The sequence below is a fragment of the Cygnus olor genome, chromosome 2, assembly GCF_009769625.2.
Source record: "Cygnus olor isolate bCygOlo1 chromosome 2, bCygOlo1.pri.v2, whole genome shotgun sequence".
NCBI lineage: Eukaryota > Metazoa > Chordata > Aves > Anseriformes > Anatidae > Cygnus > Cygnus olor.
In genome coordinates this window covers 62891441-62910136 of record NC_049170.1, presented here as the reverse complement: position 1 = coordinate 62910136, position 18696 = coordinate 62891441, and the positions used below count along the sequence as shown (strand labels likewise).

The 18696-nt window shown below is 36.0% G+C and overlaps 1 protein-coding gene across 4 annotated transcripts in view; it reads right to left on the bottom strand.

The window, feature by feature from the left end:
- The window catches only part of BBS9 (Bardet-Biedl syndrome 9), a 321265-nt gene that overhangs the window by 90631 nt on the left and 211938 nt on the right, over positions 1–18696 (bottom strand). Inside the window, exon 23 of one of the 4 annotated variants that reach the window (XM_040548840.1) lies at positions 1403–1714. The exons of the other annotated variants lie outside the window; for them this stretch is intronic. Coding sequence (XP_040404774.1) covers positions 1647–1714 — 68 coding nt within the window. The 3' untranslated portion in view covers positions 1403–1646. Of the gene's footprint in view, positions 1–1402; positions 1715–18696 lie in introns of those variants that run through there. 4 annotated transcript variants of the gene reach the window in all.

Below are 18696 nucleotides of genomic sequence, written 5' to 3'. Positions count from 1 at the left end.
CGACAGGAAGCTGTCACCAAGCCTTTGTGAGAAACTGAGTGTCGGATGATATCAGTAGGTTACCGATCAACAGAAGAAAAATCAGCTCCACATAAATTCTCATCTTTTCAGTCTGCATGAATTCCTGCTGGTGTCTGACATGTTTATTGTTTCAAATATTTAATATTAGAGATCAGAGGAACTGAGGAATCCAGGACACTCTGGACAACAGAAAACCAATCTAACACAAAGCTTATTGTCAAATAACTATAACTTTTTTTTTCCTGTTCTGAAGCCAATAATTCCGGGTATCAATATAATTAATAGTGCAACTATGTAAGAACATATTTAGCATTCATATTGCAATGGCAATTAAGATACAGTAGGCCTGCACATCCAAAAAAGACTGTTCCAGCCTTAAATTCCAACTGGGTGCATGAAATAGTCACATGCATAAATCCATTCCTACCCAGTACAGAAGTCTACTGATACTAAAACACATTCTGGAACATCATTGACTTCAGCAGCCTGAATATCACAATCAAAATGGATTACTGATGAATTTGATCCTCATGCCACTTTTTCCATCATAAAATGTATCCCAACAGATTCAGAGGTTTAAATGACATTATGAAGATGGATATGACAAATGAAGATGGATTATTGACAAATCTGGTCCCCATTCATTTACGTAATAAATATTAGACTACAAAATAGGATTTTCTCAACATTGTTAGCTCTTAAAAGGTACTTATACTCTTTTTTATTGGCTACTGCTGTTTGCAATGTCTGAAGTAATAGTTGAAAATAAATCAAAAAAAAATCCAACTGCAGAAGGAAATACTGGATCAATATCATAATTTTAGGAATGAGTCAATGAGGCTTACACAATCATACAAATGACAAAATCCAGTCAATTCAGGAGTATCTCCTTTGATTCTACTCAAGGATATCTGATTTATTGGCATCTGGCAATAGGTATAATTTGGTAAAACAAATTAGTAACCTGACCAAAACCTGTGCTTAATTTATGAATCATGATGACTTAACAATCAGATAAGATTTAGAAGTAAGCTTCTTCTACTGTATTCTACTTGATCAAAAAATACTAAAGTTGTGAGACAAGAGGATGAAAGCCTTAGTATTTTTCTTACATACAGAGAATTCTTTTTGTTTCAAGTTCATGCATACTTCAAACTGTGTCATAATCAAATATGAAGGAAAGCATAAACTGTTTTAGGAAATCTGTAGATGTCTCTAATATCCATATCTATTGGAGAATGGACACATCTCTATGAGTAAACTGGTCATCTGATTTTCCCCATGCCATTAAAAATAAATAAATAAATAAAAATATCCAGACCTGTTTTTTTGTTTTGTTTTTTGTTGTTGTTCTATTTGTTTGTTTTTTGTTGTTGTTCTATTTGTTTGTTTGTTGTGTTTTTTGTTGTTGCTGTTTGATTTTTTTTGGTGGGGGGGGAGCCTAAATCCTAGGTGGTACATGGCCACAAACAGGAAAAGGATATCAGCAAGAAGATCAGCCATCTCAGGATCTATTCAAGTAATTCAAGGACTTGATTCACCTCTCTATTTGCTTCAGTTTCTTCCAACCAACAATCCAATGCTATCTTTTTCATCTTTTGCTTGAATATGGAATTTCACTGTCTCTAACATGGTCTTCCCTTTAAGCTCCTTAGACACACAGGAAGTGCAGGATGGCTGGTTGAATAAATGTCTATAAAATCAGAAAAGAGATCATTCCCATCATTAATGGGAAGCTAAAATTATATCAGCCCAATTTATGTTTGCTCAGTCAGAAAGATATAGTCAGTTCCACAAATTTAAAGTCAGGACAATACAATACAAATCTAGCACCAAAGTTTTTTGTTTTGTTTTGTTTTTTTAAGTAATTTATCTTAGTAGTTTTTAGTTATTTATGCAGAGCAAATTTAAAGAAAAATTATACATTTTTCATTTTTATCATAGAGGCTGTTATAGTAATATAATTGTCAAGGAACATACGGATGTTACATTCAAACCTCAACCACGTGGCTTCTTGCAAAAGGCTACAGTGGTGAGGAATGTTTTGACTATATAGCATTTCTTGAATAAACAGGAACAAAAGACCTTTTCCTGATATAAGACTATAAATCCAGAAATATTGATGAAAATATAGCTTAGGAACAGATGAAAGAACAGGATTAATTAGAACTTTATATATTTATATATATATACATATATATTCTACTTAGAGCATCCATTCAGAAGTGTATCACATGCATTTAGGATGATGAGAACAAGACAAAGTAATACTGTCTAGAACTATAGCAAAGTTTTTATTGTGTGCTCAATGCATCAAAAAGTGTAGAGCTTTAGCAGAGACAAAAAAACCACTTTCAATTGGCTTGCACAAGCAGGAAAATTGTCTTCAAGCTAATTTATGCTGCTTCAAGAGTGGTTATGAAAAAATAACTATTTTTTCAATTGATTTTTTGTTTATCCTCCACTATAGTAATTTTTTTCCCCATAGAAAAATATTGTATATAACCACAGAACCTTTTCGTGCCTTGTGTCTAAGTCCATAGGCCTACACAGAAAAGATCAGTCAGCCTAAATCTGAGTCTAAAATATGATCAAAACAAACATACAAAAAATCAAGTTCAAAACCACAAGAATTATTAGTTCTGCTTGTCAACTACATTTTAATAGTTTTTAGAAGTCTAATTCTGAAATTGTTGTGAAAACTATCTGGCAAAAAAAGCTAGCTATAACTTATCAGGGAAAAACACACAAAAATGTAAGCAATCTTGAGTGATTCTCAACAGCTGCATTTTAAAAACAGGATCACAATTGCAAGTGCATAAACTCTGATGAAAACACTGATTTATTTTTAAGTATGTTGTACTTGGAAAATCATTATGAACTAAAACAAGGCAGAGCTGAGCAATGGAAAAGAAACTAAAAAGTCCATACGGGTTTCCATCTTTTCACATTTTTCCCAGACAGATCCTGCTGCCCTCACTGTTCCTTTCTGTGCCCCAAACAGACATTCCCTCCCTCTCTTGTATTCATGCCACCTTCAGTACAGAACTCAGAGATGTGACTCCCTCCCCTTCCCTCTCGTAGAGCTGGGTACCCATTTGCTTCTCATTCAGATCCTTCCCAAAGATCCATTCTCCAACAAGTTTTCAACAACACTCCACAGACATATGCATTCATGCAAGACCAAAAACTCAAATCTAGGAGAAACTAGGTCCCTGATTGTACTTGTAAGATCAGGCTGGAAAACCAAGAGACAAAAACTTAATAGCTAAACTTATTCTAAATTTGATTCTGCAAATTGGAAAGCCAATGTGCTAAAAGCTGAGCTTTGGAGACACACAGAATATCTACTCAGGAATCACTAGCAAGGGTTGAAACACCAAAAAAAAGGAATGTCTAGTCACGTGTATACATAGTCCAGGGAGACAGTGTAATATCTTCAAAGCAAAGGGACCATTCAATTAAAAAATAAAAATAAAATAAAAAATTTTTAAAAAGCTGTGTGGAAAGCACCTGATAACAGTCAGTAGGAAATATGTTATTTTTCATCTGTTGGAACTTCATCTCCTTCTCTGTCAAAAGTGTGACTCCCTACTGAATGTCTGCATCCAGCTGGAGTGGATTGAAGACGGAAGTCTCCACTGAAGATGGGCCCATTAATAAACAGGGTTCTCTCTTAGTAAAACAAGGTGTCCCTTCTCCTCCCTGTGTTTTTGAATATGCATAGCTGTCATGCCCGAGTTTTCCTCTGAAGAATTGCGAGTGTATTTTAGTAATATTGTGGAAATGCCCAAAGTACCAGGGTCTGCAAGGGATTTGGTTAGCTTTCAAGCACATCCCCATTGACTCAGTGAAGCCAAGGGGAACTTTTTGTCCAATGGACATCACTTAGTGTATTTAAGGCATCTCTAAGGCTAAAGCAGAGGAAGAACTCTCAATTGTTTTCTTATGATATCTGTCTGTTCCTTCTAAGACCCATTTTAAACACAAAAACTGGTGTCTCAAATCCTGCCTTTAGAAAAGAGACACTGTGAAAGCAATCTCATATCCAATACAGTACAGCATCACAAAATATGTATGATCTAATAAACAGATAAGTTGCTGTATATCTTCATTTAAAAATAAATGCCTAGGTTGCTCCTGGAAAATAATTAATCTAATGTGTAATTTCATGTTGTCAGTAATGAGAAAAACCGTTTATAAATTAAAGACATGAAAATAACAAATTGTGTAAGGAAAAGAGATCATAAAACTTTTTTTTTGTTGTTTAAAAAAAAATGCTGGCTTCATCAGAGAGTATCAAATATACAACAACAACAAAAAAAAATCAGACAGAGAAAGAGAAAGAAAGAAGGAGAGAATGGAAGAAGGAAAGAGAAACAACAGCTTGCCTCAATAAGAAATTCTCTGTGGTATCTCAACTAACATTTATCTGTAACTGCAGTCCCCTCTTTACTGTTCATGGTATTGCCAATGTGAAACAAGTCAGCAATCGGCAATAATGCAGCCTGATGAATAATAATCTGCTGTACAGTTTCAGAAAGGAACAATATTGAGAAAGACAATAGGGAAAAAGTAAATCCAACAGAAAGCTGAGGATAAAGGGTTTTTTGTTGGCAACCCACTTCTGTACCTCAGGAGAAAACTGCTTTCTTGCTTGCTTCACTAACAGCAACAGACATGCACAAACAACAGTAAGAACAGGAAACACTTGAAATTTTGGCTCAACACCATACTTCTGGGTGGTGGGAAAGTGCCATGATATGTGATGGGCAGCCAGAAGGTGCTTTACATTGTGCAGCCCCAAACACCATATGAGATACTAACAGACCTCAGCTTCTGCCGAAATAATTTTCAAGCACTCAGCATCAGGCCTCTGGCTGTCCAGTGCCAGATGTTACACAACACATTCCTGGAACAAGATCAGCATAGATGAGAAATGCTATGTTTAGGACAGGACATAATGGGTTATGAATCAGGAGCACTGAAGACAAGAAGCTATTCTCTGTTCAATAAGACGTATTTCCAACATGTATTAAACACACCAGTAAAATAGTGACTGCAGCTTTGAAAATATGACTGCAACCATTTATTCCACTTAACATACCACCTGCATGACAGAAAACAAAAATATGTGAATTCAAATGGAAAGTAAAATTTTACCACAGTTAAGTATACCACACACAGAGACCTTTTCATACAACATTATCAGCCAAAACAAGAAATGTCAAAAATTATAACGTCAGTGAAATCTACTAATAAAGTTATATTTCATGAAGGCTAAATCCAGTGGAGACAGCAATAAAACCCTGGTAAACAACCTTAAACTAAACTTGAAAAAAAATAGTGCAAAAAACAAGTACCATTTTTTACTTTTATTTCATTCTTTTTGCAGTTAATTGGAGGACCAAATTAAGGTAGTTTAAGTCATCTAACTACCTACAAGGCAGGTGCAATCAAGTGGCTAAATCCTAAAGTACAGCTGTGCAATTAAATAGCAGAAATAAATTTGTCCCTACAAAATTAGAAATCATCTTTCAAAAGCAGGTCCTTGACTTACAAAGTCAGAGATCCTTATGCTTCATGGCCAGGAGGCTTTTCTGTTCAAAAGAAATTTGAAACAAACAAAATAATTAAAAATGAAAAGGACTCGTGGGAGATACATTAGTAACAGGTATGATTTTTTCAATTCCCTTTAATCTGCTGTGTAGCTTTATAATTAGATAGATCTGATCCAAATGAGGCAGATTAATCCATAAACCTGATTAAAGGAAAACTCTAACTGAGGTTTCTACTCCCTGCTCTTTGGATCAAGTTATGAAATTAATTTCTCTTATACCAGCTCAGATGTAATATGCTTTCCTTTTAAGACAGCAGCTTTATAAAACTATGAATGTTTCTAGAAGTCTCTGGGCAAGTTCAAACATATGCTGCCATCCAACCTGAAGTTGAGCAGGAGCCGAAAAGAAACAAAAACAACCAACCAACCAACCAAACAAACAAACAAAAAAACCACGCATCGCCAAATTTCAGTTAAATCAGAACTCTGAAGTTATATGGGGAGGCTAACTAATTATGGAGTCTATTTGGCTATTCTTCCTTCCTAGATCTTTTCTTGATATAGGTCTTTGAACTTCTGCCCATGCTAAGCCTGTGAATCAGTGTCATTTACAGCACTCATTAAAATAATTGAATGTGGTAAAGAGGAAATACATACAAGAGATTTTATGTAGAGAGGAGATTATATATATACATATATATATATATATATATCTCGATGGATTAGTAACACAATTGACCACCTCACAGATGAAGTTTTTCATCCTTTTTGTGAAAAGGAAAATTAAACTTAACAAATATTTCTTTGTCTTACTCTCATTTTGTCTTTATGCTTAATTAAAAAAAATAGTTTTATGTACTTCACAAAAACATAAGAGAAAACCACAAATTTATGGTATGTAGTATAAGAGCAGATATGAGGACTGCAGATCAAAATGGTTAAAACAACATTTCTTAAAAACAGCTCTCCAGTGGTAGTCAAGGGTTTTGGCTTAAAACACTTCCATGTTTAAACCAAAAGCAAAGAATAAATATTTACCGAAAAACTAAAAGAACAGCACTAGCTCAGGCCTCATTTCTGCAAACCACCTGTGTATGAATAGTACCGTTGCTTATACACTAAGTTATTGTCATAATTGTATGATCAGGGGCCAAAATAAGTATAATTATGCTACACTGTTTAAAAATCCTGGTTTTGATATTAAAAACATGTGTATAAATGGTTAAACTAGAAGTGGCTACATATAAATAATTGATCCAGAAAGACAGAATTGTGAGTCTTCAAAGTATTTTTTTTTGTTTTTTTAATATACATATTTATTTTTATCGTGCAGAACAAGATAAAAGAATAAAAAATTAAAATTTCAGATAAGAGAAAAGTGAGTTAAAGAATATTCAGCCTTTGTGGTGACAAGACATTCTTTTGAGAAAAGGCTTTGATTATCAGATGAACGTCTATTGGAGAGTGCCCTTGAAGAAGCATTTTTTCCCAAGACAATTTCTGTTTAGAGAAAATAAAACTTGTTTGAATGAGTGGCTTTTAGATGCATAAACCTAATAAGACACAGCTGTACTTTTTCATTTTCCAAATGAAGTTATTCTCCAAATAAGTAAGTTTAAATCAGACTGAGAAAATAGTTAAAAGTCTAAAAGGCAGAAAGGAGGAGAAGAAAAGTAGTAATGAATGCATTTTAGACCAACTTTCTCTACTAATAAACTTATGACAAAACAGGTAGATGTTACTCAGGAAACAGGTGACTAACCTCTTAAGTGGTTACTCACCTTGCTAGAACACCAAAAGCATGAAGGGCCTACAGAAAAAAAAATCAGGTAAAAAGTGGGATTAAAGAACAGAGAAATTTGACGCAACGTTGCAGCCACAGACATCAAGAAGTACGCTTCTTCCCTACCTGAACTGATGATGATTGCTTTGTGTATAGATGTTATATCTATACCTGTACAGTTACACAGAGACTTGACAAATCTCACTCCTCAACCTTCAAGGAAAGGAGAAGAGGCTCTGAAAGGCCAATGAATGAAACACAGGCAATGGAAGCTTTTATGTAAATGATACATGGGATCAAGTCAGATCTAAGTTAGGGCTGCTAAGAAAAACAATATACCTAAAAAACATTCTGACGGGAAGTAATTTTTTTCCTAATGAGATCCCTTGAAAAATACAAATCTGATGAAAAAAATTTGCAATACCAGATCAGCATTCTAGACATTTGGCAACTATTAAGTAATCCACTCTTTAAGAACAGTACATGGCTCCTGAAGTGCACAGAGCATTTTATTAAAAGTTAATTTCTTTGACAGATAAGCATAAAATAATTTTGCACCTGAGCAACAAAATAAGAACCTAAATTCAAAATTATATATAAATGAAGCTTTCAAGATTTGTCCTTGTACTTGACTGAACTTCCAGACTACAACAATTCCTAAATTTAATCATTTCCTGAATTTTGTTATCTATAGATGTATACACAGGTCTATACTTTGACAAGATGGTGCAATATGTGTCCTCATTGATTTTCGTTCTGTTTGTATCAAAGATTTTTCCACTGAACAAATGTAAACATAACTGTTGCACAGAAGCCAGCCCAATCTGAATGTCAAAATGCTGCTGGTATCCACAAAATAAAAAGTTGATCAGTCTTTGCTAAATCTGTTGTTTTGTTTATAGACCAATAATCTATTTGTTTATAGCCATATATGAGAGAAGTCATAGAGAGTAGTAAAAGGTAAATTAACCCAGTACCAAGGACAGCCAGAAATAAGTTTTATCAAGATGACACATCTTTGGTTTTGCAAAAGCTGATCATGGATCATACAGCAGATACATCTTACTTAGAAATTCATCTTACATTTCATTTCACTGATGAAGACTATTTTTGCTAGCCCTTCACACAGTAACATAGCATTTATCATAGAAGAATTAAATTTTTTTAAACTCAAACTGATCCAAATCTCTAAAAAGTAAAAAATACACCTATGATAAAACAATGTAAAGTACTGATAAATGCACAAAAAACATTTCCCTTAAGCATCATAATGTAGCAACATTTCCTATTCCAAAAGGGAAAAAACAAAACAAAACAAAACAAACAAAAAAAAACATGTAGGTGTGTAGATAAGATCAATAATGAGGTTTGAGATGAAAATATACTTTTTGAGTTTTACTTGAATGTAGGAGCACACAAATACATTTCATACTTTAATGATCTGTAATGATCTCATTTAACTGGAAATATCCAGTTAAAAACAGAACTGTAAGATGAAATATTCTAGATGAAAACAATTGCATCTGCAAGGTTTTTTACTATAAGAATACATTCAATTTAAAGCAAACCAGCATTGGCAGAATTTTAATATTTTAATAACAGAAATCAATTACAGAAAAGCTTTACTCAGAACCATGAGTTAAAATTCAACAGCATGTTTTGTTAACTCTGTTACCACTATCATATACATATACTGGGTGCACCTACATTACAATTTTAATTTGAGGTCATCCCTACTTTCTGTACTTCGATTCATATCACAGAACATTCTCAAACAATAAAGATGAGACTCCTTTTAGATTAAGCAACACTAGAAAATATACTTCAACCACTAACGGAGTACATTGGAGCAGATTAGAGAGAGTTGGATATGAAACATCCTGAAATGTAGGTAGTGTGAGTATCAAGCTCTCCACAAAGTCTCCTTCCACAGATTTTTTTTTTTTCTGCTCTGCACTGTATGGATATACATCACAATTGCTATTTAGACCACGTAAGTTATGCCTACTGTCATATGCACTTCCATTGAACTATTGCTGAATAAAATGTATAAACAGCACAGAGAACTTCCTGTTACTTCTCCCTGCTCTTTGGCATCTAAGCTTAACACAGTGTTTTGTCTCCTGAGTACCAAGAGGACAGAGATAACCTGCTGATGCCACATTTCTAAAAACATAGTAAAACAGCATAAGCAATATTGATCCTCAGACAGTCAACTGCACTTTTCCAGCCCTTGTCTTTTACCTTTCCAGGACTGGCTCAAACATTTTTGCAGCTGTGTGAGGGGCTCAGAGAACTGCTTGATCTTAAACTAACTGATTATGCGAGTATGGTATGATAAGTCCCGAAGCAAAGGCACAATCAGTCATGAATGCCTGAGCCTAAAGTCCTCTCCCAGCTCCACGTGGCTCCCTGCATAAAATGCAGAGGCACTGAACTGTCATATGCAGGCATCAGGGTGAGCCACAAAACAATACATGGAAAGATATAGGTATCTTAATCAGTCTTTCAGTTAATTCTTCAGAGGAATTTGCTTTTTTCACTAACCATCCAGAAGCTTAGGATGCTAATTTAAGTTGAAGCTTGAAACAAACATTCACTTTTTTAAATACTGAAATAATTTGTTAGGTGCCTGAAGTATGCAGTCAAAATACAGCTCTTCATGCTTGACCCAAATTGCATTTAATTCAAAAAGAAACCCTATCAGTGGTATCAACGGCCTTGAATATATTGTATATATCCATATACTACTATGTTAAGATAGAGTAGCCAAAAGTAATCAAATTATTTTAAGGAAAGATGTCATCTACTTTCTCTATACTGAATACTGAGGTCAGTGGAATAAAAGTCTGACATTTGGAATCACTCGAGCCAGTAGAAAATTGTCTTCCCGTCTTCTCTTTTTTATAAATGCTAGGAATCTGATAGCGTTGACATTTGGAAAAGGCAAAAGTCTGCTTCTTTCTAATTCTAATAGACTGGGTCAATAACCTGACTATCTTGATAAGCATTCCAATTATGGATCAGTAGTTCTAAATAAATCTCATACAGATCTAGATAGGGAATTCAAAGCTATACAGGGCACAAACTTTCAAATAATAAATTACGTCTAAAATAACTCAGAAGATCATTCCAGAAGAGATTTTAAATGTTCATAACTTGATAAGACATTTTTGTTTAAAGGTTTAATGAATGAAATGTAAGATACTGGCAGCTTTGCCTCATTCCATTGCTGTGAGCTCAGTGGAATCAAAAGGACAGAGGTGGGGGGTCATGTATTTCAACTCATGTAACCATGAGAATTAAAAGTACCTTATGAATATGGTTAGCACAGTTTTCATTATACTGTATATATTTGGCTAAACACGTATTCAAGTTCCAAATATACCACTTAACCATACTAAAGATCTCTTCAGATCTTCCAAGGTCAGTAAAGCTCAAACTTTCCTATTCACACAACTATTCTCTTGAATCAGACTAATCAGTTACGCTCATTAACAAAACTGCACTTCTTGTGTTTGGTATTGTGTTGCTAGTGTTGGCAATTTTCACTCCTATCAAGCCTGCCTGTCACCATTTTTCCTATCTCTGTTAAATACACAGTTTCTAATACACTGCTCTATAAGCAAGGCAATGATTTGAGACAGCATGGTAAAAATAAAGAGCAGAATACCAATTTTACAATCTGTCTTAACACACACTGAAATCCATTGAAAATCCATCCAGAGTCTGTTAATATTTAGCCTCTACAGAAATGAGCTTCTTAAGTGTTCAATACAGTTTATCTCTGTACAAACTGATCATATGATTTTTCAAATTTAATTTTAAAGCACTGCTTATCAGCAGGATGACATATATCAAGGGCTCCTCTAACCACAACACAAGAGACTGATTCTGACCTCACTTAGACTGATACTAACTTTAAAAAACTGAATAGGGTTTTGTCATCACAATCTAAGCAAAAGAAAAGATGGGCAGAGCCTATACCACTACGTTGCCAGTGCCAGTGTTTCTATGACACTGATCATCAAAAGACTTGATAAATGAGATTATTTATCAGTTGCAGCATCAGTTTTCTTCTGTTCCTTTAGTAAATGTGAATCAATTACCAAGATGTTTTCTACCAGTCATAAATCTATGTTGGAAAACAATGTAAAATTTTAACAAATTTCTCAAGTTCAGCCCAATATGTGACAAATTTCTTTGTGCTGGACGAACTATAAAAATACTGACTCCAGTTTCTACTGGGATGGCAAGTAGAAAGAGGTGTCAAATATCGCTGGACAAATGGAACAGTTATGAATGACAGGCAGATTATTTTTTTTTTTTGTGAGAAAGGAGATGCACAGAACAAGGGAGTGCACCTTGTCTATCAAGGTAATCCTGTGGAAAGTTCTGTGGGTTATTTTATGTATCTGCACAAAGACAGCAAGCCTCTTGGGATGTCTCTCATCATAAGCCTGCTAATTCTACTTCAACAGTGCTTGCCAAGAATAGTCTCTCCTGAAACTGTTACTTATGACAAAATCAGGCAACACACATTACTTAATGTACATTGCAGATTTTAAAACCCATCCTGTTTGCTGTAAAAACAAAGGTTTTCTTGTATTTTAGAACAAAGCACATCACCATGGTTTTACACTGAGGGCAACATATATCTAGCAAAATTAGCCCACAGATCTCAAATGGCTCTAAAAGCACATCTCAAGAATTCAAACCTCTACTTTTCTGTGGTAACAGATAATGATGAGCAAGCCACTTGAAAGATCCCTTTTCAGAGAGCTAGCTGAATATTTTGCAATTTAGAATTAATGGAAAAGAATGCAGAAGGAAAGCTCCCTCCATCTTCTTTTCTGAAACAGAAACTTAGTACTTCTAAAAGCTGGCAGAGAAGAAATTACAAACATTTGCACTCATGATGCTTTTTTAAAATAATTAAAAAAAAAAAAAGGGGTGTGTGTGGGGGGTCTTCTCATTCAGAACTACAGGGCCCTCAACAGGGAAAATGTGAAGGAAGAAAAACTTTAGGAGTGAAACCACAGATAATTCAGAGCTCAAATAATTGTAGGCAAAATATATATATGTATATATAAAATCTGTGTTTGAAATACAGCAATTTAAGTGGAAGACTGAGAATTAGAGCATGTTTATCCTATATGAATTTTTAATTAACTTTTGTCTGCTTTTCCACAAATACATTCCCATTCATCTTTAGAAATAAGTCTGAGCACACTTTGAAATTCTCTACACTGTGAGCAACATGCATGCTTAAAATTTCAGCTGGCTACATTTTGGTTATTTGTTAACAACTGCATTAGCTAATGTTATTGCTTCTGTTCTGTGATTCTATAAATGATCCCTGTACTGTGACACCTGACTGTAAGAGAGCAAGCAAGCAAAATCACCTTCATGCACAAACCTGAGGTGTGCTTCTACAACAGCTTCAACAGATTTAGCTGATGCCTATATTGCCTAATTTGTGGCTGCCCACGTGAGACCTCCTGCTTCTATCAACACTTTTGGCGTACCACTCTTTCTGGTAACTGAGAGGTAATGCTAGGCTCTGGAGGGAATGGCAAGCTTGATAGATGTTGACCTCAACTCTTGTAGAAATTATCCTGAATTTCCAAGAAGAAACAAAAGGATGGTAAATACGAATAAGGCAAGATTCATTTTGGGGAAAATACACTCTAATCATTAACTGAATTAATGTAATCTTGCATTTAATTCAATGACACTTCTCTATGTGTAATACAGTAAATTAAATGTGATATATTTGTATAAATTCGGGAACATCCTATACTTTGAGAAACGGTTACCGAATGAAATTCAGACTGCAAAATCTCAGAACTGAATATGCAAGGCAACCCTAATATCTAGACAGGACTGAACAGCAGTCTCCAATCACCTTTGCCTTCATAAGTGTAAAGTGTAAATAACCATTAACACCTTCCGCACTACTACCAAGTAGCAAAAGGAGAGCACTGAAAGAAATCCGTTATTCTACAGAAAGAATGTAGAGTTTGAGTCAAGGTTTGAGAATAAAAGGAGAAACTGGGAGCAGAAGGGGAATCAATTCAAAACTAAGATGATCAACAGGAAAAATAAATCTGGAATACAGATCTGATGGGTTACCACAGGACAGCTGGATGCGGTTACTGGAAAAAGAAATCAGTTTTGGCTAAATAGCATATGTTTTCTAGTTTGCCTGTGCATTGAAATACACAACACAGGTCATGATGTTTTTACATTACTATAAATATCAAATATTGAGGATCCAGAAAAGAAATTTTGATATACTGGATGTGACACATTACTTTAATTCAGTCTATAATTGTCAGAACAGTACATCAGAAATCAAATGAAATTTAACAGGGGTTCTTGTGGTGTCAGTTTTTTTTTTTAGTCTAGTTACATTAATGCATTACACTTTGAGTTTCTGACAACTCCTCTGAAAAATCCTTTTAACAAAGGGAAAAGAAAGAAAAGAATGAATTGTAATTTAATTTTAAAGCACTCCAGTTTGATTTCTAGTCCATGCTCAGATGTCTGGAATTCAGCCAGAATAAAATCTGTATTTTAGGGAAAATGAACTAATACAGCCCATGAACAGTTTATTACCCTAAACTTTAGCTGTTGGCTATAAATATTCTAAAATGTTAAAACTGCTGCTCAAGGATATTTATGTGTTGGCTTAGCTTCATGTTCGTGATGGAGCCTTGACCTATTCTCCGTTTGATGAAACCAACAAAATGCTAATGAGGATTGGAGAAGCAGCTGTCCTAATGTGACATTTCTTTCAGGCTTAAAACCGATTCTACTCTAAGAAAGACCAAATACAGTTGATAGAGAAAGACCGGAGGGTGTTTTCACTTTGTCTACTATGCTTCTTCGTGAATCCAGTGAGACTACATATACTTAGCAGTGTATGTGCTTAAGAACATTGTTGGATTAGGTCCTGTGTCCACAGTTTTAGAGCTGTGAGAAAATTGCCAGGAAAGAACATAAATGAGTTCTGGCACAATGGACTGAACACAAGAATAAACAGGCTCACCATCATACACAAACTACCGTCCGTGGTGGCATAAAAATAAATTAGTATTTCCAGCAGTGGCTCATTATGCAACACAACTGAGAATAACTTTACATTTCCACTTAATTAGGCATAGCACACAATTTTAAAAATTTGAATAACATGCTGGCTTCTTCTCTCAGTGCTCCCATTAAGGGTTCTGAAAATGGTTCAGCTATTCTGGTTGCAAGTCACATGGTGGCATAAGCTAATGTAAGCTTTCCCTATTCCCATCTCTAACCTTGAACCAGCATTCATGCTGCTGCGTTCGTGTGGTGAAAGGTTCAGGGAGCTGATCAAGTCAAAAGCTAAGATGTAATTTCATATTACACTTATTTTGATATACCTATGGCCTACTGCCAAAATGGACAGTTGTGTTCTTCTCCATGCATCATGATGCACATACCAACTTCTGCTATAGCAGAGCTATCAGCTTTGCATCTGTAGACCAAGACACATCTCACTGTCCCCATAAAACAATAATCTTTCCTTTTGATGTTCTAACTATAATGGATGAAGAGTAAGGTAAAAAACGCAGCTTGAATGGCATTTGGGGCAAGGTTTCAACCAGTTCAGCTCCCTGAGGCTGCTTTGTCATATAAACAGTAGCACTGGCACCAGCAAAGTGAGAAGGAAAGCTGTCACTGCTTTATCTTCTCTTCTCACCACCACTTGGTTGCTGGGAGGAAGAAAAGATAAAGTGGCAGCAGCCCTGATTTTGGCATAGCTCTTTCAGATATAACCAACATGGTTTAAAGTTAGCTAACCTAGGTACTGCAAGCAGCCTAGCTATGCAAAAGTTATCTTTTCAGATACATTTTGCAGCAAGCACTCAGGAATAGTTGCAGTGACTGCTTAACGTTGCTAGCAATGCAGGCTAGGTGCTAGATGCTGCTAGCATAACAGGCCTTCACCCTGATGAGAAGGACCTGGGGGTGTTGGTTGATGGGAAGCTCAACATGAGCCAGCAATGTGCGCTTGCAGCCCAGAAAGCCAACTGTATCCTGGGCTGCATCAACAGAAGCATGGCCAGAATGTCAAGAGAAGTGATTGTCCTCCTCTGCTCTGCTCTCATGAGACCCCCACCTGGAGTGCTGTGTTCAGCCATGGGGCCCCCAGCACAAGAAGGATGTGGCTGTGTTAGAGCAAGTCCAGAGGAGGGGCACGAGGATGACCAGAGGGACGGAGCACCTCTACTATGAAGACAGGCAGAGGGAGTTGGGGTCGTTTGGTCTGGAGAAGAGAAGGCTCTGGGGAGACCTTATAGCGGCCTTGCAATACCAAAAGGGAGCCTACAGAAAAGCTGGAGGGCGACTCTTCATCAAGGATTGTGCTGATAGGACAAGGGATAATGGCTTTAAACTAAAAGAGGGGAGATTTAGAAAAGAATTTATTCCTTATATCTATTCTGTGAGAGTGGTGAGGCACTGGCACAGGTTGCCTACAGAAGCTCTGGATGCCCCATCCCTGGAAGTGTTCACAGTCAGGTTTGAATGGGGCTTTGAGCAATTTAGTCTAGTGGAAAGTGTCCCTGCCATAGCAGGGGATTAGAACTAGATCATCCTTAAGGGTCCCTTCCAACCCAAACCATTCTATGATTCTATGATAGCATCCACAAGCTTTAAATCTTACTTTTCACAACTGAAAACTTTGCTGCATTGTGACCATAGAGAAGAGAACTAATACCTGTTTGATGTGGAACATTTGGTGTGTTTTCTATTTTTCTCATTTTCTACTGCGCTATGTTTTCCTGTCCTTCTCTTACCTTTCTTCTCTTTCACTTTCCAACCTACAGTAGGAACTCTCAAATAGTTGTGGTATTAAATCTCTAGTGGTTGCCAATCTCAAAGCCACAAGTTGTTAGTACTCGTGCACATGAAAAAAAATGTGACCACATTTTCTGGAATATTAAACACACAAGAATAAAGCTAAACAAGAACAATATTTTCACAATAAACAGAGCCACAGGAAGGCTCTAACTTTAACTGCATAAAAGCTCAGCTTCTCATTTTTACATATTCTCCAGGGTGCTAATACATAGCTATGGTACTGCACTGTGTTACACAGTCCATCCCTGTGTCCATTATACTAAGGGTACTAGACTTAGTGAAGAAAGTTATATGACAACTATCTATGACTCAAAAAACATAAAAATCACACATTCAATTCGTTATTAATGTGAAGGTAAGGTTAAACATTACAGAGGTATTTTAAAGAAAATTAAATTAAGAATCCAGATTTGATTAAATAGTATTTTATTTGCTGTTTTACTAAATAGGAGCTATAAACTGAGCTTAAAAAAAAAAGTCTGGCCTGACTGGTGTCACAACAATTTGACTCTACTTATTCAGGAAATGTAGCAAGCTAAGAAATATGAGGTTTCTGTTGTGTTTCACCTTGGTCTGTCAGGCAGCATAGTCTGTAAACAGCATGTAACTAACTAAAGCAAATATATCCTCAGTATGTAGCATAGTACATTTGTTCTGAGGATGGCAGGAAAGGAAACAGACCTAGTTGTAACATCACTCCAGATAGCACATCCTCTGTGCTCCCACATATTTTGGAACATCTTTTTATCCCAACCCCTTCCTCCCCCCCAACTCCCCCCAGAATAGAACCAAAGTCTATGTTCAGAAATATAAACTATTTTTGCATCCACCGTATGTAACTGAAGATCTAAACTTGATTAGCCTTACACATTGGCATACTGCTCAATTGCACTAAAGCATGGGCATAGATTTACTCCATGCGATCAAGGGATGGTAGGGTGCACTAGCATTGCTTAGCTCAGAGTTTTACTGGTCATATGCTCCAGTAGCTATTACAAAATACAACACTTAGACTGTTTTTCATTCCCTTTACTTCAGCCTCATGGCCTACTTTTGGAAACACAACAGTATGCTTAATACTAAGTTGGCAAGGTGGGGACACAGCAACCTCAGGAAGGGAAGTACTGGAACATGTGAAAAAGTAAATGCGAGGATACTCTGTGGAGCATGACAATACAGAGTAACGCAGAATTAGCATGTGCTTAGTAGAGATAGCTGCTATTTGATAAGGCTGACTAAAACTGGACTACCTCAGGGAAAGTAATAAAACTTCATTGTTGGAACTGGTGATTTTAATAAAGGCTGCTATTATACTGCTGCCTGTGCCTTTTGTGAAAATCTTCCTAAAATGTGATACTGTTTGGTCCCAAGGTACACTGCTATTCTTTAGGAATAGCATCCGATAGTCCTCCAATCACCCTCTCCCAACCTTTCTGTGATTGCAGTGAACTCACATCAGTTCTTAGAGCCTAATATTTTGAATCTGTTATTGTAGTTGATGTGTCCCTTGACCAGAATAGGTCAGACAACCTGCATTAACTATAGTCAAACTCACAGCATCATAAACTACTACATTTGAATTTCCCAGTGAAGTTTCAAATACAGGACACATTTAAGCACTGGGGGCAACATGGTCACATGCATTGCATCTCACAGTCACAGGTAATAAGAACCAAATTGAGAACCAAGGAGTTTGTGAAAAGCCATCAGCCACAATAGTTGTGACAGCACGTCAAGGTGGAGGTGAGGCCCCAAAAGACATTACTATTAAAAATAAAATGTGATCTTCTGTGAACTAGGCATACATTCACAACACGGAACTGTGCCACCAAGCTTTCAAAGAACTATGGAAGAACACCTAACACTATCACATACAAATTGAAAATAAGAATTTTATCATACATTTTCAGTAAAATGACTGGTTTTAAGAGCTACAGCCAGAATGACTGAAATGTGTACTGCTCCAACATACGAAAATTAGAACTTTCTCTGTCTTAAGAGTTACTGTGCAACTCTGAGCCACAATAGACTATCAGGATTGGGGGTCTAAGCCTCTTTTGAGACATGTCAACACCAGTATCACAGCATCACCTACCTGTATGAACATGATAACTGCATTACCTTCATAGAACAGCTCTGTACTGTAGAACCTCATTGGTGCAGCAACTTTTGGAATATTTCACTCTTATAATCAACAGAAAAAAATCCAGACTTACCAACTCTGGAAATGTTCCTGTACTATTCTTAATATTATTTAACTAAGATATGTTCTGGCATCATCTGTATTACGGCTAGTGTCCATTCCTTGACAATGCATCACAAAGCTCTACCAATGCTCCAAGTGGCTTATAATGTCACTGATAATTTCCACAAAATGACATGAAAACCTATTTGCAATTCCAGTAACTATCTCCAGCAAAAAGTATGTGGG